The sequence below is a fragment of the Equus asinus genome, chromosome 23 (assembly GCF_041296235.1).
Source record: "Equus asinus isolate D_3611 breed Donkey chromosome 23, EquAss-T2T_v2, whole genome shotgun sequence".
NCBI classification, from domain to species: domain Eukaryota; kingdom Metazoa; phylum Chordata; class Mammalia; order Perissodactyla; family Equidae; genus Equus; species Equus asinus.
The window spans coordinates 48,086,675-48,108,350 of NC_091812.1; the positions used below are offsets into that span (position 1 = coordinate 48,086,675).

The 21,676-nt window shown below is 37.6% G+C and overlaps 1 protein-coding gene across 10 annotated transcripts in view; it reads left to right on the forward strand.

Moving 5' to 3' along the window:
- Positions 1-21,676, forward strand: part of CCDC171 (coiled-coil domain containing 171) — a 295,440-nt gene that overhangs the window by 16,463 nt on the left and 257,301 nt on the right. For all 10 annotated transcript variants that reach the window (XM_070495543.1, XM_070495541.1, XM_014843487.3 and 7 more), the window contains 2 exons: positions 1,671-1,806; positions 17,909-18,083. In XM_070495543.1, coding sequence (XP_070351644.1) covers positions 1,671-1,806; positions 17,909-18,083 — 311 coding nt within the window. The remainder of the gene's footprint in view (positions 1-1,670; positions 1,807-17,908; positions 18,084-21,676) is intronic.

A 21,676-nucleotide genomic window follows, 5' to 3' on the forward strand; every position in this document is an offset into this window, starting at 1 on the left:
CTTAAATACTCTGCTTCTAGGATCCTGTGTCTTTCTCTTTCTCAGTTTAGGTTCTTATTTTGGTGGAGCAAATCTTCCATTATCCTGTTGAGAAAGTTCATGGGAGGTAAATATTTTGATGCCTTTCAGATCTGAAATAGTCTTTCTCTTACCCTTGTCTTTGAGTGGTAACTTCTTGGGCATAAAGTTCTAAGTTGGGAATTATTTTCCCTCAGAATTTTTTCAGGCATCTAGGAGATTGTTCTTTTACATTTGTTTATTTAATTTTTCATTTCTTAGTTTGTGTTTTTGATTTCCCAGAGCTCTTTTTTGTTCTCTATTTCATTTTTTATCACGTCCAGTTTTTGTTTTCTGAATGTTATTTTCTCTCCTATTTTTCTGAGGATATTAATGTTAGTTTCTCTCTCTCTCTCTTTTAAAGTTGTCTTTTCCCTGCATTGTCTTCAAGGGCTTCTTCCACCCCTCCGTACCCCCCCCCCCCCCCCCGGTATCTGTCTTTCATATTAGATGCCTCTTGACTTCTGGTGATCCTTAGCTATCTGTTCGTATTTAAAAGTAGGGGCCTAAAAAGATGGTTGGAAGCCCAGTGTGTGAGACTTTTTCTGTTTGTGGCTTTCTCTGTAGGGTGATCTGGTTAAGCTGTTTTGCTGGAGAACCCCTGGTATTAGCCTCTTTAGGTTTTTTTTCACCCTGTTGGTTAGATTCTCCAGGAAAGACCCTTCCCATTTCTGCAGGGCTCTCATTTATTAGATAACTTTTTACTTGAGCCTCTTGTTTTTAGTCTGGAGCCCTAACTCCATTTATATCTGAAATCTCCAATCCAGAGACCTTCTGTTTTATCATCTCCAGGGAATAAACTCCTAGTGTTGTGCCAGAGTCGGGAAGAAATTGGTACCCAGTTGTGTGGTTTATAGGGTAGAGGATCTGAGGATCTCATTATTTGTTTGGCAGACTTTCAACCAATTCTCCTATTTTCTGCTCTACATTTACCCCCTTTTCAAAGGTGTTTCCAATTAACTGCATTTTTTGGGGCTCTGGTGTAAATCAGGTTAATTTCCCCACTGTTGGCTTTGAATTCAACTGTCTTATGTAAATCACTTACCACCTGTCTACTTGCTTTCCAGCTTCCAATGTGTTATTGCTATTGTTTTGTCTTCTGTGCTCTTTCTCCTTGTGGGTTTATACTTCTAAATTCTCTTTGCTGTTGTTTTAATTAAAATTTTAATTTTAATTTTTTGGAGAGAGTAGAGTGCTTTAGTCTGCTGTTTTTAAGCAGGAATCTGTATTCTCTTATTTATGCTTTTTCTTTTTGTAATACATATTACATTTACAATCAATGAAATATATCATTTAAAAATGTAAAAAGGAAAGAACTCAATCTCTTCCAAAACTACTCAGCTCATGATAGGATCAGACAGTCTTTAAAAAGGTACCAATCTTGAACAACGTGGTGGTTTCCCAGTGGACAGTGTTGTTTCTTGTCATATATTGCTTTGTGTTTTTACCTAGCTTTTGCAGTCGACATCTTTTACTAGACTGTAAGTTTCTGTAGGGCAAGGACCGTATCATGTTCCCTGTGTTTTTTGGAAAAAAAAGTTATCAGAAATACCAGAAATGTAGTGATATATAACTTAATGAGAATTATATCTTATTATGATCTTATTTTATAGGTTAAAGAATGCCTCATCTGATGTAAAACAAATGCTTAAAAGTGAAACAGACTTAGATGTTACTGCTGATCTCAGAAAGAAACTCCATCGGGCTAAGAAAGAAAAATTAGAAATAACAACTAAACACAATGCAGAGGTAGAATTTATTTTTCTCTCAAATAATATTAAAAGTAGAGTTTGATTATTTTAGATTATTTCATGTTACAAACTTCATGTTTAATGTTTATCACTGTAACATTCTTGTGCTAAAAAGGGAATGATAAAGAAAACATATTTTTTTAATACAGTGGAATAGTGTAGAAGTGTTAAAGTAGAAATTTAATGAATTATGTTTATTTATGTGTTGTCTTAAATTTATTTTAATTAATGGGTTAAGCTTGATAAAAAGTATTAATTGATGAATGTGTTTGTTGACTAAAGGATTTGTAAACTAGATGTTTTTGGAATCTTAGTGTAGATTCCTTGTGGTCTCAATCATGGAACAATCTCTTAAGTATATTTGAGTATGGAATTTTTATTTATAGTGTAATTCATAAATTATCTTAGTTTCTTTGTTTTATTATATTATTATATCTTTTATTAGTATGTGTGTATATATAAATGTATATCTCATATGTATATGTACATATTCCAAGGACAATTGTTCTCTTTCCCTCTAAGATAATTTATGAATTGTATGTTTATGTCTCATCTGTCTGTTGTGTTTTTTGCTCTGTTTTCTCCTTTTTTCTCTATTGAAATCTTACTCATTCTTAAAACTCAGCTTAGGCAGCCTGGTGTAGTGGAAGGAATATTGAGTTACATGCCTTAGACTCATTGTTGGCCCTTCCATTTACAAGATATGTGACCTTGGGCAAGTTATTTATCCTGTACATCATTGGTTTCTCATTGTGAAATGCTGGTCCCAAAGGGTTGTGGTGATAATTAAGTGAAATGGAATTTGTGAAGTGCCTGTGCACTGTAGTAATAGCTGTAATTTATTGACAGTTAAGCATAAACAGTGTGTTTTCCTTCTCTTTTTGCTAAATTCCCGTATTGTTCTGTCAGGAAACCTTTTAAAGCCTCCCTAGGTGAACTGATTATTCCTTCCTTTGTTCTCCCATAACATGTTGCTGTTACAGATATTGTAGAGCTGAAACTCTTTTTTCACACTTCCCTGCCTGCTTCCGTCTGTAAGCTTCCTGAGAGCTAAGGAAGTGACCACACTTTGTCTCTGTATCTCTCACGTTACTCACTCACACACAGTAGGGCCTCAGTGGCTGTGTGTTGAATAAATGTTTGAAAAAATGATTTTCTCAGGCTATCTAAGGAGCAGTGGTTTCTGATTAAAATAACAAGCAAGAATATATGACTATTTTATTTGTATCTTTAGTGGCAATTGAGGTAATTTTAAAGTGGTAATTGAAGTAATTGCTTTTTTTAATGTTGTGATAGTACATACTGAATATAAAGTGGTATTTGTTCAATGTGTGCTAATTGTTCATCTCTGAAGCTTATTTTTTAAAACCAAATATGCATTTTACTTGAGAATATTAGTGTCATGATAATCATTCATCTTTTACATATATTTGAAGTTGTCATCAGATTTCTCTTGGCATAACCCTCTATTTATTCTCTTTTATTTGATCAAAATGTTTTGAAGTATGTGTTCACTTTAAAGAGGTAGGAAATTATCTCAGAGAAGAAAGAGAATTTCCTCAAACAGGCAGTTATAATGGGTTCAACTGAAGGTTTATATTACTGTTCATTCTTATTGCTTCAATTACTTGTTTAGATGATTTTACTTATATTGTGTAGTAATGTTTTTTTTAGCCATATAATCGCCAAATATGCCCATTATAAAGCAAGGCAGAGAGGAATGAAGCTATCCAAAAATTAAGGCCATATATTTGTCTTATTGGATACTCCTAATGCTGACACACGTCATGCTGGATGATTGTTGCAAAATGTCTTTATAATCTAGGTGTCCATTGATGGATGAATGGATAAAGAAAATGGGTATACAGTGGAATACAATGAAATATTATTCAGCCATCAAAAATAATGAAATCTTGTCATTTGCGACAACATGGATGGACCTTGAGGGCATTATGCTAGTTGAAATAAGTCAGAGAGAGAAAGAGAAATACTGTATGATCTCACTTATATGTGGAATCTTTAAAAAACTGAGCTGATAGGTATAGAGACCAGATTGGTGGTTGCCAGGGGTGGGGGGTGCGGGTGTGGGTGAAATAGATGAAAGGGGTCAAAGGTACAAAAAAGTACAGACTTCTGGTTATAAAAGAAATAAGTCATGAGGATGTAATTTAAAGCATGTGACTATAGTTAACAGTACTGTACTGCATATTTGAAAGTTGCTAAGGGAGGTAGATCTTAAAGTTCTCATCACAAGAAAACAAGTCTTTGTAACTGTGTATGGTGACGGATGTTAACTAGACTTACTGTGGCAATCATTTCACAATGTATACAAATATTGAATCATTATGTTGTACACCTGAAACTAATATAATGTTATGTGTCAATTTTACCTCAATAAAACAATTAAATTAAATTAAATTTTAAAAATCTTTAAAATGACTTCTCTAGGAGTTTTATTATTGTGGGTTCTTGGACAAGCTATTTAATATTTCTGAGCCTTAATTTTCTTTGGTAGGTATAGAAATAATAGATTAATGTTGGGAAAATTTATTAGTAGGCAGAGGGTTTGGGGAGAGGAGTTGCTTATAGACTCAGCTTCTAGATGAGACCAAGCTGCATTGATGTGGATGATTGGGATGGGAAAATGCCACAAGGTTTTCATTGTTGTAGTGGTTCTTAGAATCATTTGAGCCCAATAATATGGATGTATAAAACAGGACAAGAGACCGTGAAGCTGTTCATCTATCTCATTGGCTCAGATAGTGATGATAGAGTAAGAAAATCTAGAGAAATGAGGATGGGAGAGGTGAAGAAGAAACATATAACTTTCTCTAGCCAGAAGGTACTAGAAACCTAAGACCAAGCAGTGAGCTTTTTAGGCTTTGGGACCTGAAGATGTTGTTTGACTGATCCAGCCAGTCTTCTTCTGAGGAATTCTTAAGCTGGGGTCCTCAGAAACAGAGAAATCAGGGAATCCATGTACTTGGATGAGGAAAAATTACATTTTTATTTTTATTAACCTCTAACTCATATTGAGCATTTCCTTCAGTTATGAAGGGTTTGACCCAGCCAGTCCTTTTCACAATAAACCATAATAGTATTAGCAGTACTTTTGCCTTTATCATCAGTAGAAATCACAGATACATACCACAACTCAGTTATTGCCAATATTTTGAAATATTGTTTATACTTGTCACTACTTTGAAATTACAATGCTTATTAGACCTGCAGGTGGAGCTTGTTATTTAATGTGTTATTAAAGAAGTACGTCGAGGCCAGCCTGGTGGTGTAGTGGTTAAGTTTGTGTGCTCTGCTTTGGCAGCCTGGGGTTCATGGGTTTGGATCCTGGGCATGGACCTACACACCTCTCATCAAGCCATGCTGTGGCAGCATCCTACACATAAAGTTGAGGAAAATTGGCATGTACGTTAGCTCAGGAACAATATTCCTCAAACAAAAAGTGGAAGATTGGCAACAGGTGTTAGCTCAGGGCCAATCTTCCTCACCAAAAAAAAAAAAAAAAGAAGAAGAAGAAGTACATAGATTATGACATCACAAATTTGTTTTTAGATTATTCATTTGTTTTTGTACTTTGATTCTCTTTGTTATCCTGTGTATTTTATTTTATGCAGTTAATTACATTATTCTGAGAAGGGCCATATTGCCAAAGAGGGTCATGGCGTAAAAATGGTAAAAAACCTTTCTTTTAGGGCTGATATGCTTTAGAGGGCATAAAGGAAGATATGGAGGAAGATGCAGAGAGGAAGTTCTAAGATAGTTGGTTGAGCATAAAAACTTAACAGAATGAAGACATGTTTTAAAAAAGAAGGGCGATACCATTTTGCTGCTGTTGCATCGTTTAGTGCATGTGTTGAACCTTGAGTGAGAAAACCTCATGGATAGCAGATGTGTTTCTATCAGCTATGCGGGTAGCTCTGGAAATCAGGTAAGGTCCAATCAGGGAAAAGGAGGGACATTGCTAGAGGGAATTGGTTGTACAGGTGGTGGAAGACTTAGGAATCCAAACAGGGAATGATGAGGCCACCCAGAGATTAGTAATAGCAGGAAACTGCCACCACCTCTAGGCCAGAGGGCCAGTGGGAGGAGATGATGTTCCTAGAGTCCAAAGGTTGGGGCTGTCTGGTGGGAGGTAGAGCCATGGTAGGAGCTGTTCAGCTAGTGTTGGGATATTGGAGGGGATGGATGGGGAGCTGGAACCTCAAACAAAGTGCAGCTACTGTCAGAGACATGGCCGGACATAGAGCCATCTGGCAGTGGAGCATGGGAAATACAGTTCTGTGATAAAATAGAGTAGAGCGAAAGAAAGGGGCTGGGGAACAGACCCAAGATCAAACAGCCAAATGATTGACAGTGCACACCTTTTGCTCTTCAGCATTCATTGTCACCCTGCTACTCATATGTAATTCCCATACAATATGTTGTTCCTACATAACATTGCAAGTTGCAACTCAAATATCCTCCATACAAAGATGCTTTCACCTTTTCCAAAATGGGAGACAGAAAGGCTTATTAGTCATTGCATTCATCTCACAGATGATCCATGTCCTCACCATCACATCCTTATAATTTGATGTCTCATGAATTCAATTGAAAAGTTAAACACCACCAACATTCTTTATGTAATGCCAGAGGGGAGGAGCAAAGAAAAAAACATCAGTAGTAACAAATATGCAAAGTTGCTGCAATGCTTAGAGCTGGTCCTAAGGTTCTAAGTTGATATTTATCATTTTTGTCACAACCGATTCCGTGTTCCCCTTACCCTCTGCCAGCATTTCCCCTGGTAGAGTGACCAACCCTTTATTCTTGAAAAGCTTGATTCCTTAATGGTGCTGTCTCCAAGCTTCCAACTTAATGGTTTTTTTTTTTTTACTTTTTTATTGTGGTAAAATATATATAATATTTGCCATTTTAACCCTTTTCAAATGTACAGTTCAGTTGCAGACAGTGCTGTGCAACCATCACCAGTAACTATTGTCAAAATTTTTCATCATCCCAAACAGAACTTCTGCACCCATGAAGCAGTAATTCCCTAGCTGTCCTTACCCCCAGTGCCTGGTAACCTCTTAATTTACTTTTTATGAATTTGCATATTCTAGATAGATACCTCATATAAATGGCATGATGTAATATTTGTCCTTTTGTGTCTGGCTTATTTCACTTGGCAGTGTTTTCAAGGTTCATTCATTTTGTAGCATGTATCAAAATGGATAATTTTTGTTACATCACTTGGTGGAAGTATTCACCCCTTAGGAATTAAGATCTCTATTAAAAAATTAAAGCCTAAAGTTGCAAGGATTGAGGGGACGATAAAGTTATTAGAGGCTAGGTTATTAGAGAGAGGCCACTCCCACTTCCATCCCCTAATTCTTGGACCTGTGTGTGGGAGACAGAGTATATGCTAGTCTCCAGTTCAAAGCTTCTGCCTTTCCCATTGGGAAAAGCTTGGGGGAACATGTACAGTATATACTTGGGGCAGCGCTGCTTCAGGGAGCTTTAGTCAAGGAGTCTGGGAACTGACGGAGAGGTATGACTTCATATTTTGGAGGGTCAAGTCAAGATTCTGCTCACTAGACTTAGAGTTTTTCTGTTTGTTTAGATCAAATAATGCTTTAGAACTGCTTCTCCAGTGTGGTAGCCATTAGCCACTTGTGTCTTTTGAGCACTTGAAATGTGACTAGTCTGAATTAAGATGTGCTGTAAATGTAAAATACACACTGGATTTCAAAAACTTGGTACAAAAAAATGTAAAGTATCTCACTAATAATTTTTCATATTGATTACATATTGAAATAAGGATAATCTTGGATATATTGGGCTAAATAAAATATTAAAATTAATTTCATGTATTTATTTTTACTTTTTAAAATATTGCTACTAGAAAATTTAAATTACACATGAGATTTGCATTGAATATCTATTGGATAGTGCTTCTTGAGAAGGCTGCCTATCTCTTTAATTCATGTGTACACCTTGATAATTGATACTACCGCAATACCTGGAGGTCAAAAATGCTCTGATTGCTACTGTACTCCTGCTGTCCATTATAGTAACTGTGCTCACCTTGTTTCTAATGGTTAATTGCTACCACGTAGGCTTTGCCACTCTGGAATGCCATCATTTTGATTGAAACTGCGGAGTCTGTCTCAATTGTGACATACCCCACCATTATCTCCATCATCTACTATTATCTCTGGCAGTAGAGGTTAGCCACCAGAGCTTTCTAATGATGCTTGTGCTGCCTACTCCAGTGTATTTTATAGCATTTTAATTAGGAAAAGAATGTCCTTTAGGCCCTGGAAGAGGATGTAGTCGGGGAAAAGGGACGTTTTGGTTTACTCGTAATAAAACCACCCCCATCTCCTTAAATCTCCAGATTATGTCAGGAAAGTACTGGCATTTTAACCTTATTAAATGATTGTAGGCTGATGTTGAATTCAATTTCCAGTCACCCATCCAGGCAAACTCTCAGAGCTAGCTTATTAAATCCAAATCAGTTCTCTATAGTATGTTCTGCAGGTTCCTGCTAATGCAAGATTAGCAAGATCTTGGAATTGTTTTGCCGTACAAACTATTTTCTCCTGGAGCAGACTGAACATTTCTCCTCCTGTGGCATGCTGAGATCTGAATCTATCTATGGCAACAAAGAGTGGTGGAGGTGGGTCTTGCATATCCTCTTGCAAGACAGCTACTTCAGGTTTGGTCATTCCTAAGTCTTTAAGCAAGGGAAAGCTACTTACCTCAGACAGGGAGGAGAGGCAGCTTTTGTTGGTAAGGGATGTTTCCGGGGAGATTTGGGAGTTCACAGTTTTTAGGTTTGTCTAATTCCAAAAGCGCTCATCCCATCTCCTTCCTTGATACCCTCTTCACGTTAGAAACTTGGTGAAGCTCTTCATTCAACTTGTAGTGTAATTCTGCATTCCCCGTGATTAGATTTTCTGTCTGGCCCTTAGCCTGGTTTGCTCTGGGGCTACAAGAAATAAGAGATTTTTTAAAAGTTGAGGTTATCATTTTGTTTTTGTAAGTTCTCTAGCGTAGTCAGCTTTAGCCTTCCCACCCCACAGGTCTTGTAGTAAACAATTCTGCCATAACGGTCAAGAGCACTTGCTACTGCGCTTCCCAAAGGTTCATCCTCAACTGGCACTTCGTTCTAAACAACTGCACATACTTTAAATAATAGTGATCTCACTGTATGCCATGGATCACTAGGATCCCCTTTCTGCATTGTGTTTAGCTCATCTAGGTTTGCAACCCTGTATCAGAAGCCCATCTTGAGACCATTTCTGATACCAAGAGCAATATTACTTGGTAATATTGGTGTCCAGTCAGGAAAATAGAAATGGCTCCAGGTCTTTTGACAAAGGGACGTTGGTAGAGGGAATTGGTTACGTAGGTACTAGTAGAGCTGAAAAGACAAATAGGGGATGTTAAAGCAACTTAGAGGGTAGCAACATTAGGAAGCTGCTTCTACTCCTAAGGTTGGTAAAAGCCAGACCATTTAGAGGGAGCTAGGGCTGTGGAAGGACGGACTATCCAGAAGGAATTTGCAGCAACAGAGAAGACGGAGATGTTGCTCGAGGTAGATCTAGAGTGGGAAAAATGCCTTGGCTACTTCTCTCCTCCCTCAACACCACCACAAGTGCCTTCCATTGGTCAAACCACGTGGGAAGCCAGCTATCAAGGCAGCCTGGGAAATGGAGTTCCTACAATAGTGAGACATGCTGGAGAAGAATGTGGAGAGGATCTGAGGGCCAATAGGTAAATGATTGGCACAACCAGGAATGCCCAAATGTTATTCTTTATTCTTTTGAGGAGAGAGAGGGAGTGGGCAGAGAGGGGTAGAGTGGTTCTGAAACAAATGGAGTTATCTAGAATATGTAATGAAGATTCTTCTATGATTTTTTTTTTTTCTGGTGAGATTGGCCCTGACCTAACATGGTTGCCAATCTTCCTATTTTTTTTGCTTGAGGAAGATTGTTACTGAGCTAACATCTGTGCCAATCTCCCGCTGTTTTTTTGTACATGGGATGCTGCCACAGCATGGCTTAATGCACAGTGTGTAGCTCCGCACCTGGGACCTGAACGCATGAACCCCGGGCTACTGAAGCAGAGTGTGCAAACTTAACCACTATGCTACCAGGCTGGCCCCTATGATTTTCTTCTTTAACTGTTAAGAGATATTTGTAAATTCTTATTTTGTAAGTATAAGTGTTCTGAAGACATTTGCTTTTCTAAAATTTTTTTTCACTGTTACATCATCCTTTCATTATCTTACTGTATTGCCCAAAGCACTGCATCATCTTTTAAGACAGTATAAAAAAATATGGAGATATTATCTTTGTAGTTTATTTTTTTATTGTGGTCTAAATAGTGTATAACATTGTGAAATTTCAGTTGTGCATTAATATTTGTCAAATGCCATATAAATGTGTCCCTGCACCCCTTGTGACCCACCCTCCCTGAGTAACCACTAAATTGTTCTCTTTGTCCATAAGTTTGTTTATATTCCACCTATGAGTGAAATCATATGGTGTTTGTCTTTCTCTGTCTGGCTTATTTTGCTTAACATGATGCCCTCAAGGTCCACTCATGTGGTTGCGAATGGGATGATTATGTCTTTTTTAATGGTTGAGTAGTATTCTGTTGTATATATATATACCACATCTTTGTCCAATCATTGGTCATTGGGCACTTGGGTTGCTTCCACATCTTGGCTATTGTGAATAATGCTGCAGTGAAAAGAGGGGTGCATAAGTCTCTTTGTATTGTTGATTTCAAGTTCTTTGGATAAATACTCAGTAGTGGGATAGCTGGATCATAAGGTAATTGTATTTTTAGTTTTTGGAGAAATCTCCATACTGTCTTCCAAAGTGGCTGCACCAGTTTGCATTCTCACCAGCAGTGGATGAGGGTTCCCTTTTCTCCACAACTTCTCCAGCATTTATTATTTTTTGTCTTGGTGATTATAGCCATTATAACGGGCATAAGATGATCTATAAGTGTAGTTTTGATTTGCATTTCCCTCTTGATTAGTGATGTCGAGCATCTTTTCATGTACCTATTGGCCATCTGTATATCTTATTTGGAAAAAGATCTGTTCATATCCTCTACCTACTTTTTGATTGGGTTGTTTATTTTTTTGTAGTTCAGTTGTGTGAACTCTTTATTTATTAGGGAGGTTAACCCCTTATCGGATATATGATTTGCAATTATTTTCTCCCAGTTGGTGGGTTCCTTTTTCATTTTGATCTTGGTTTCCTTTGCCTTCCAGAAGCTCTTTAGTCTGATGAAGTCTCACTTGTTTATTTTTTCTTTTGTTTCCCTTGTCTGAGTGGACATTCTATTTGTAAATATCCTTTTAAGGTTGATGTCAAAGAGTGTACTGCCTATATTTTATTCCAGAAGTTTTATGATTTCTGGTCTTACCTTCAAGTCTTTGATCCATTTTGAGTCTATTTTTTATGCATGGAGAAAGATAATGATCTACTTTCATTCTTTTGCATGTGGCTATCCAGCTTTCACAGCACCGTTTATTGAAGAGGCTCTCCTTTCTCCATTGTATGTTCTTGGCTCCTTTGTAAAGATAATTGCCCACACATGTGTGGTTTTATTTCTGGGCTTTCAATTCTGCTCCATTGATCTATGTGCCTGTTTTTATACCAGTACCATTGCTGTTTTGATCACTATAGCTTTGTAACATGTTTTGAGGTCAGGGATTGTGATGCCACCAGCTTTGTTCTTGTTTCTCAGGATTGCTTTGGCTATTCTGGGTCTTTTGTTGCCCCATATGAATTTTAAGATTCTTTGTTCTATTTCTGTGCAGAATGTCATTAGGATTCTGATTGGGATTTCATTGAATCTGTAGATTGCTTTGGGTAATATGGTCATTTTAACTATGTTTATTCTTCCAATCAGTGAACATGGAATATCTTTCCATTTCTTTATGTCTTTATTGATTTCTTTCAGTAATGTCTTATAGTGTTCCTTGTATAGGTCTTTCACCTCCTTGGTTAGATTTATTCCTAGATATTTTATTCTCTTTGTTGCGATTATAAATGGGGTTGTATTCTTGAGTTCTTGTTCTGTTAGTTCGTTATTAGAGTATAGAAATGCTACTGATTTTTGTATGTTGACTTTGTATCCTTCAACTTTGCTGTAATTGTTGATTATTTCTTATAGTTTTCTGATGGGTTCTTTAGGGTTTTCTACATATAAAATCATGTTGTCTGCAAAGAGCGAGAGTTTCACTTCTTCCATGCCTATTTGGATTTCTTTTATTTCTTTTTCCTGCCTAATTGCTCTGGCCAAAACCTCCAGTACTATGTTGAATAAGAGTGGTGAGAGTGGGCACCCTTGTCTTGTTCCTGTTCTCAGCAGGATGGCTTTCAGTTTTTCCACGTTGAATATGATGTTGGCAGTGAGTTTGTCATATATGGCCTTTATTATGTTGAAGTATTTTCCTTCTATACCCATTTTAGTGAGAGTTTTTATCATGAATGGATATTGGATCTTGTCAAATGCTTTCTCTGCATCTATGGAGAGAATCATGTGGTTTTTGTTCCTCCTTTTGTTAATACGGTGTATCACATTGATTGATTTGCAGATGTTGAACCATTCTTGTGTCCCTGGTATGAATCCCACTTGATCATGGTGTATGATCTTTTTAATGTGTCGTTGTATTCAGTTTGCTGATATTTTGAGAATTTTTGCATCTATGTTCATCAGCAATATTGGCCTGTAATTTTCCTTCTTTGTGTTGTCCTTGTCTGGTTTTTGGATCAGGGTGATGTTGGCCTTCTAGAATGTGTTAGGAATATTTCCATCTTCATCGATTTTTTGGAATAGTTTGTTTGAGAAGAATAGGTAATAAATTGTCTTTGAATGTTTGGTATATTTCTCTAGAGAAGTCCTCTGGTCCTGGACTTTTATTTTTGCGGAGGTTTTTGATTACTGTTTCAATCTCTTTACTTGTGATTGGTCTATTCAGATTCTCTATTTCTTCTTGATTCAGTTTTGGGAGGTTGTAAGAGTCTAAGAATTTATCCATTTCTTCTAGATTGTCCAGTTTGTTGGCTTATAGTTTTTCATAATATTCTCTTATAATCTTTTGTATTTCTGTGGTATCCATTCTTTTTTTTTTTTTAAGATTTTATTTTTCCTTTTCCTCCCCAAAGCCCCCCGGTACATAGTTGTATATTTTTAGTTGTGGGTCCTTCCAGTTGTGGCATGTGGGACGTCACCTTGGCGTCGCTTGATGAGTGGTGCCATGTCTGTGCCCAGGATCCAAACCAGTGAAACACTGGGCTGCCGAAGCAGAGCGTGTGAACTTAACCACTCCGCCACAGGGCCAGCCCTTGTGGTATCCATTCTAATTTCTCGTCTTTCATTTCTAATTTTATTTATTTGAGGCTTCTCTCTTTTTTTCTTAGTGAGTCTGGCTAAGGGTTTGTCAATTTTGTTTATCCTCTCAAAGAACCAGCTCCTTGTTTCATTGGTCTTTTTTTGCAGTCTTTTTTGTTTCAAGTTCATTTATTTCTGCTCTAATTTTTATAATTTCCCTCCTTCTGCTGAGTTTGGGCTTTGTTTGTTCTTCTTTTTCTAATTCTGTTAGGTGTAGTTTAAGATTGTTGATTTGAGATTTTTCTTGTTTGTTAATGTAAGCTGGTATTGCTGTAAATTTCTCTCTTAGGACCTCTTTTGCTGCATCCCATAAGATTTGGTATGGTGTGTTTTCGTTCTTGTTTGTCTCCAAATATTTTTTGATTTCTCTCTTTATTTATTTGACAACCCATTGGTTGTTCAGTAGCATGTTGTTTAGTCTCCACAGTTTTGTTTCTTTTCCAGCTTTTTTCTTGTAGTTGATTTCTAATTTCACCGCATTGTGGTCAGAAAAGATAGTGGATATGATTTCAATCTTCTTAAATTTACTGTGGTTTGCGTTGTTTCCCAATATATGGTCTATCCTTGAGAATGTTCCATGTGCTTTTGAGAAGAACGTGTATTCTGCTGTTTTTGGATGGAGTGCTCTCTACATATCTATTAAGTTCATCTGGTCTAGTTTTTTGTTTAAGTCCACTATCTCCCTGTTGACTTTTTGTCTGGATGTTCTATCCATTGATGTAAGTGGGGTGTTGAAGTCCCCTACTATTACTGTGTTGTCGTTGATATCTTCTTTTAGGTTTCTTAGTAGTTGCTTTATGTACTTTGGTGCTCCTGTGTTAGGTGCATACATGTTTATAACTGTTATGTCTTCTTGGTGGAGGGTCCCTTTTATCATTATATACTGCCCCTCTATGTGTCTCATTACCGGATTTATCTTGAAACTTTGACAGAAGTATGGCAACACCTGCTTTCTTTTGTTTGCCATTAGCTTGAAGTATTGTCTTCCATCCCTTCACTCTGAGCCTATGTTTGTCTCTAGAGTTGAGGTGTGTTTTCTGGAGGCAGCATACTTTTGGGTCTTGTTCTTTAATCCATCCTACCACTCTGTGTTTTTTGATTGGGGAATTCAATCCACTTACATTTAGAGTGGTTATTGATATCTGAGGGCTTAATACTGCCATCTTATCAGATGTTTCCCAGTTCTTCTGCATTTTCTTTGTTTCTTGTCCTGTGTATTTCGGACTACCTATTTGATTAGATAGTTTTTTCTGTTGGTTTTCTTCGTTTTCTGCTTGTTTATTGTAAATGTCTCTGTTCTATTTATTTGTTTAGTGGTTAACCCTTAGGTTTGTATAAAAAATCTTGTAGCTGAGATAGTCCGTTTTCTGATAGCCTCTTATTTCCTTAGACTATACGGATTCCATCCCCTTTGTCTTCCCCTTGTAAGTTATCTTTGTCGTATCCTTTTCCATCTTGTGTTGTGAGTATGGTTAAAAAGATGAGATCATTTTTGTTTTGATGTTTTCCTTTTCTTTACCCTTGATGTTCAAGTTAAGTGTTAACTAACCTGATCTGATAGAGAGCTGCTGTTTTCTGATTATTACCTACCTATTCATCTCCTTGCTCAGGGCTTTGTAGCCCCTTTTCTATTTTTTTTTTTCAGGTAGGAAGGCCTTCTTGATGATTTCTTGTTGCGGGGGGTGGGGGTGATCTCTATCTGGGAAAGGTTTTTTTTTTGAGGAAGATTAGTCCTGAGCTGACTCCTGCCAATCTTCCTCTTTTTGCTGAGGAAGACTGGCTCTGAGCTAACATCCATGCCCATCTTCCTCTGCTTTCTGTGTGGGACGTCTACCACAGGATGGCTTGCCAAGTGGTGTCATGTCTGCACCTGGGATCCGAACAGGTGAACCCTGGGCCACTGAAGCAGAACGTGCGCACTTGACCACTGTGCCACCAGGCCAGCCCCAGTCTGGGAAAGTTTTTATTTCTCCATCATATCTGAAGGAGATTTTTGCTGGATAGAGTATTCTTGGCTGAACGTTTTTGTCTTTCAGGATTTTGAATATATCATTCCACTCTCTCCTAGCCTGTAAGGTTTCTACTGAGAAATCTGCTGAAAGCCTGATAGGGGTTCCTTTGTAAGTTATTTTTTCCTGTCTTGCTGCCTTTAGTATATTTTCTTTGTCCTTGACTTTTGCCAGCTTCATTCCTATATACCTTGGAGTGGGTCTTTTTACATTGACAAAGTTAGGAGATCTGGAGGCCTCTTTCATGTGGATTTCCAGCTCCCTTCCCAGGTTTGGGAAGTTCTCAGCTATTATTTCTTTGAACAACCTTTTTACTCTTTTTGCTCCATTCTCCTTCTCTTTCCCCTCTGGAATACCTATAATCCTTATGTTGCATTTCCTGACTGAATCAGATATTTGTCTGAGAGCTTCTTCATTTCTTTTTAGTCTTAGTTCTCTCTTCTTCCTCTGAAGCATTTCTATAGCACTATCCTCTAACTGGTTGAGTCTCTCCTCCATATTGTCAGCTCTGTTCTTTAGAAAATCCAGATTTTTCTTTATTTCATCCACTGTGGTTTTCATTTCTAGCATTCTGATGGGTTCTTTATGGTTTCAATCTCCTTTGTGAAGAAGCTCCTGAATTTGTTAGTTTATCCTTCTGTGTTTTCTTGTAACTCGTTGAGTTTTTTCTGTGATACCTGTTTTAAATTCTTTGTCATTTAGCTTATGGATTTCTGTTCCTTCAGGATTGGTTTCTGGGTACGTGTCACTTTCCTTCTAATCTGGAGCTTTAATATACCTACTCATACTGCTTGATGGGGTAGATTTTTGCTTCATCATAGTGTTCTTATCAGGTCACAGCTGCCACGTACTGTCACAGGATGGGGATCAGGCACTGTGTATTCTGGGTCTGGCATGAGCAGGGGCTCCCCAACTCCAGCCACTGACTGCGTTTCTCTCTGGGCAACTGATCTATGGCAGATCTGGAGCACCAGGCACGGGGGAGGGTACTCTCCTTCCTCAGTGCTTCCCTCTGCCCCTGCTTGTCGCTCTGTACAGAAAGGACTGTGCACTTTCCCTTTCTCTGCTGCCGCTGCCAAGCTCTCTGCACCGTGCTCTGGACGACTCTGGGGCTGTTCACTTTTCCCACCACCACCGCCAAGCTCTCTGCGCCTTGCTCCAGGTGAACCTAGGGCTGGAGTGCCTGCACCCTTCCCCTCCCCACCCCGCCCCACTCCACTAACCTGCTCACCGCACTGTGCTCTGGATGATTCTGGGGCTGGAATACGGGCAGGGACAGGATGCCCTTTTCACCTGCGCACTTTGTGCTGCCATGGCCCATCTCTCTCCATGGAGCTCCTGGGGATCACCTTCCACTTCCTCCAGAGGATCCAGCCCCACCACCACCTTCAGGTGTATGGCTCTGTGGGTCTCCCAGACATCTTTTGTGATCTGTATATATCCTCTGTTGGTGTATGAATGTCCTTTTGGTTGTATCTTAGAGGGGAGAGTTCAAGGGAAGAGCTCACTCCACCATGATACTGATGTCACTCCTGCTTTTCTAAAATTTTTAAAAATTTCAATTGGAAGTTATTATTTTATTCTTTTATTATTTTTTGAAGAAAAGTGTACCTCCTGCTGCACTCTGCATGTTAACAGCTACTTATGGGAATTTCTGATGTTGCCCTTCAGAAATCCTTTTGTCTTTTCTTATTTGATGATTGGACCATCTGTTTCTAGCCTGGTGTAGTAGCTGGGAAAGAAAAAGTCTCAATGTTTTACTACATGATACCTTTCTAGCATTCTCCCTCATCCACCATCTCTTTCTCTCCCATCAGCAATAATAATTTTGCTTTTCTTTGAACTATCATAACATTTGTACCTCTTTTATAAAACTTATCCCATATGGCTTTCTATAGCATTTCATTCCTTGAGATCAGGGACTCTATCATGTTATTATATTTTTCACTGTACTTGACACATAGCAAGTGTTTAATATTATTTAATGAATTATTGATTAGATACTAGAATTTCAAAGTGGGAAAGGACTTTATGAGTCATCCTGCTCTAACTCTCTGATCTGTCTTCTGTCACACTACCTCATGGAAAGATATTAGATAAATTAGATCTAGTCATTAGATACCTGGTTATCTAGATGTTAGATAAATTAGATATTAGTTCATTAAAATCCCTTCAAAATTGGCACTTTTATTGCTTTATGCTCTATCAATAATGTCATGATCAAGAGAAATGATATAGGCAATATTTACCAAATTATACTTTGATGTAATTTGCTTCTCGATTTCATTTAAGGAACAGAAGGAAGAGAAGAGAGAATGAATTTTTAAGTGCTCACTATATGTCATGTATTTTTTTCATTTCCTAGGTATGACTATTTCTGATTAAAACTTGTGATTTCTCTTTGTTTTTGTGAGAAGTTCATAAAAGTTCTTTTGGTTTTTATTGTTTTCTGTAGTGGATTTTCTAAAATAACAAAGATTAATGAGTGTCATTTAATAAGTAAGGCTAGTGCTTCTTTTCCCCTCTTTCAGAAAGTATAGATTTATAAATTCTTATCTTGTAAATATTATAGAAACACGTTTCTCTAAGAAATTTAAATGTTTGGGTGCATGATCTCATAATCTTGGAGACATATTTTAATATTGCTTCATGATATCAGAAATCTGTTTTTAGCTGGCAAGCTATGAGAGCCAGATTGCTAAGCTACGATCCGAGGTTGAAAAAGGAGAGGCATTGCGACAAAGTCTGGAATATGACCTGGCCGTGGCTAGAAAGGAAGCTGGTCTTGGAAGACGGGCTGTTGAAGAGAGATTAGCTGAGGCACATAGGATCCAAGAAAAACTCTGTGGTAAGACTATTTCCATTTCTTCCTGTGTTTAGGGTTGTAACCTCATTGTGTATCATTGCTTGTTGTTGTGTATACATTCCATATAGGGTTAGAGGTAGGGTTTTGATTCATTGACTGCCCTTTGATGGACAGACTTCTGGGTGAGTATAAAGTCTTCTGGCAATTCTGTGAACTTTCATCTACTTTAAAATAATTTTTTTTATGTTGTGCATGTATGGAAAAATTCCGTTAATCTTTTTTAGAGCACTTATTCCAGAATGAACAGCAGAATCATATTGAAATTTTCTTTTTTTTGCTGAGGACGATCAGCCCTGAGCTAACATTTGTTGCCAGTCCTCCTCTTTTTTTCCTTGAGGGAGATTAACCCTGAGCTAACATCTGTGCCAGTCTTCCTCCACTTTATATGTGGGTTGCTGCCACAGCATGGCTGATGAGTGGTATAGGTTTGCACCTGGGATCTGAACCTGTGAACCTGGGCTGCTGAAGTGGAGCGTGCCAGACTTTACTACACCATGGGGCTGGCCCCTCGTTGAGATTTTTTTTAAAAAACGTTTATCCTAGGCCTCCTATCAGACCTAGTCTGATATAGTCTGGATTAGAATCTCTAACTTGAGAATCAGTATGGTCAAGGAGCACTGCAAGCAATTTTCCAGGTTTAGGAACCACTGGGTGGGGCCTGGGAAAGAAAAAGTCACTGGATTTAATCCTCAAAAGTTATCTGTTATATAGCATCAGAACATTTTAAAACTTTTTATTTAAGTATAGTATATATAAAGACATGTGCCTGGATAAGTGTACAACTCATAATAAGCACCCAGATCATGGAACCAAGATCTGGAAACAGAAATCCCAGAAAATTATCAGAATGGATAACTACTATCTTGATTTTTAATAGTAAGGATTAATTTTGCCTCTCTTTTGTACTTTATATAAATGGAATCATATGGTATGGACTCTTTTGTATCTGGCTTCTTTCCTTCAACATTGTGTTTGTATGTTCACCCATGTTGAGTTTAGCATTACATTGTGTGAACATATCACACTTATATTTATCTATTTCTATGATGGGCATTTGGGTAGTGTCCAGTTTTTGGTTAAGAATAATGTTGCTGTGAATACTCTTATATACAGTAGGTTTGAATTGAGAACACTGAACATGAATTCAGAAGATTTAGATTTAGGTCCTGGTTTTACCATTTACTTACTGATATTTGAACCTAGGTTATTTTAAGGATGAAATGAGAAAATGAATGTGCTCCATTAACTACACGGGGCTAAACAAATGTTAAGTTACTATTATTGTAAAGGTTACAGTCAGTTTTGACCAACTGTCTTGGGTTATTGCCTTTGGTGAGAAGTATTTTTGATTAACTGTAGCATTTAATAACTACACCACTACCTGGAACTTAGGGATATAAGAATTGAAAGGCACTAGATATACAAGTTAATGACTTTCATTTAATTTTGAGGAAATTGAAGTCCAGGGAAAATGGGAAGTTACTTGCCCAAAGTCAAGTGATTTTAGCAGACACTTTACAGAGGAAGATAGAATGGCCATTAATTGCATCAAAAATGGCTAACCTCACTTATCAGGGAACTGCAAGTTAAAACCACAGTGACTGTCACAACATCCCCATCAGATGGCTCTAATTGAAAAGACTGGCAATACCAAATGTTGGTGAGGATGTAGAGGAACTGGAGCTCCTATACTACTTTGTTAGTGGGAGAGGAAAATGATGGAAGTACTTTGGGGAAAAAACTGGCATATTCTTTTAAAATGAACATCATTTATCCTATGACCCAGCAGTTTTACTCTTTGGTATTTCCCCCCGAGAAACATTTGTCCACAATTGTCTAGACTTGTATAAGAATTTCATAGCAACTCCATTCATGACAGCCCCAAAGTGGAAAAAAAACTCTGAATGTCCATTGACAAGAAAATGAAGAAACAATTTATGTTATATTCATACAATGAAATACTACTCAGCACTAAAAATGAACCAACTACTGATAGATGCAATAACATGAATGAATCTCAAAAACTTTATGCTGAGTGGAACTTTACAGAGACGAGGACATCCTGTATGATTCTATTTATATGAAGTTCTAGGACAGAAAAAACTAATTGTTTGTGAAATAAATCAGAACATTGGTTGCCTCTGGGATGGGTCGTCAGTGAGGATTGAGTGGGAAAAGGTATGAGGAAACTTTTTGGATTGAAGAAAATATTCTATATTTTGATAGGGCTTCATGAGTGTATGCATTTTTCAAATCTCTTTCAATGGTACACTTAAGATCTGTGCATCTTATGATCTGTAAATTTTACATGCAAGAAAAGTAAAACTATATTGACTTCTAGTTATTGATATGAATACTGAGCTATTTAGGAATGAAATGTACTTTATTGCAACTTGCTTTGAAATGCATAAAAAAGTATGATGGTCTAATGAATGGATAAATGAATGGATGCATGGATAGATGGATGAATGTCTGATAAAGCAAAAATAGTAAAATCTTAAAAATCATAGAGTCTAGTCTGGGTTTATGGGTGTTCACTGTATAATGCTTTCAACTTTCTGTATTTTTGAAAATTTTTATGATAAAATGTTGAGGGTAAAATAAAAAACAACCTAATGGAGTTGTGGGATATTCAAAGGGATAATCCTATAACGATTGAGATAATAGGAGATGTGACAACAGAGAAAAGTTTGGAAGCTGGAAAGCAAATGGACGAGGGATAACTGATTTAGCAGACTTGAGATGTCAGAATCCTAAGCCAGGAGTGGGGAAAGTTGGCAGATAACTTGTTAGATAGTCAAAGGCTCATGAACTGGAAGCACCAGATACCTTTGGAATTAGGAATTAGAATGGTAGTAGTGGGTGAAATAAAGAGGGTTACATGAAAGCTGTTGGCTCTAGAGGCAGTTAGATTCTTAGATCCCCTTCTCAAGAGCATGCTACTCTGGGATTACTCCCACTTCCTAGGAGGAAGGCTTAGTTTCTGGAGATGATAAAATAGAGGGTCTCCAGAGTGGCAAATGCAGGAAGATGGCATACTCAATGCTGAATATTGAGGAACTGTCCTTTCTGGCTTCCTTTTTCTGTTGGCTTCCCCAAAAGCTAGCACCCAGATTTCTACAGTCCAGGTGGGAGCTTGGAAGACTCTTCTGTAGGTCAACTGACCAAGCCAAGAGGAAAAACATAATGATACCGATGTTGAGGATCTCCTAATAAATGGGCCAACCAGGTCCTCCTCCAGTGAAGACCACCATTGCCAAGCTCCACCCTCAAGCTCAGAATCTAGGTGGTGGGTAAATGGGTGTATATAAGGTGTGTCAGCCTTCTAGTTACTCTTAATTGAGAGCACACAACCAAGAATTACCAGATACTTGAGGAAAGCCTCTAAAGTGGAGAGAAAAAAATTAATTTGGAAGAACCAGAAACTCTGCAGGGAGAAGATTTAACAAGTAAGTAGTATTAATATCCTCAGAGCTAGAAGAGAATATCCATGATGCAAGAACCAGATGCTATATAAAAAGGGAAGCTCTTAGAAATTAAAATATGAAATCAGAAATGAAAAATGTCAGTAGGAG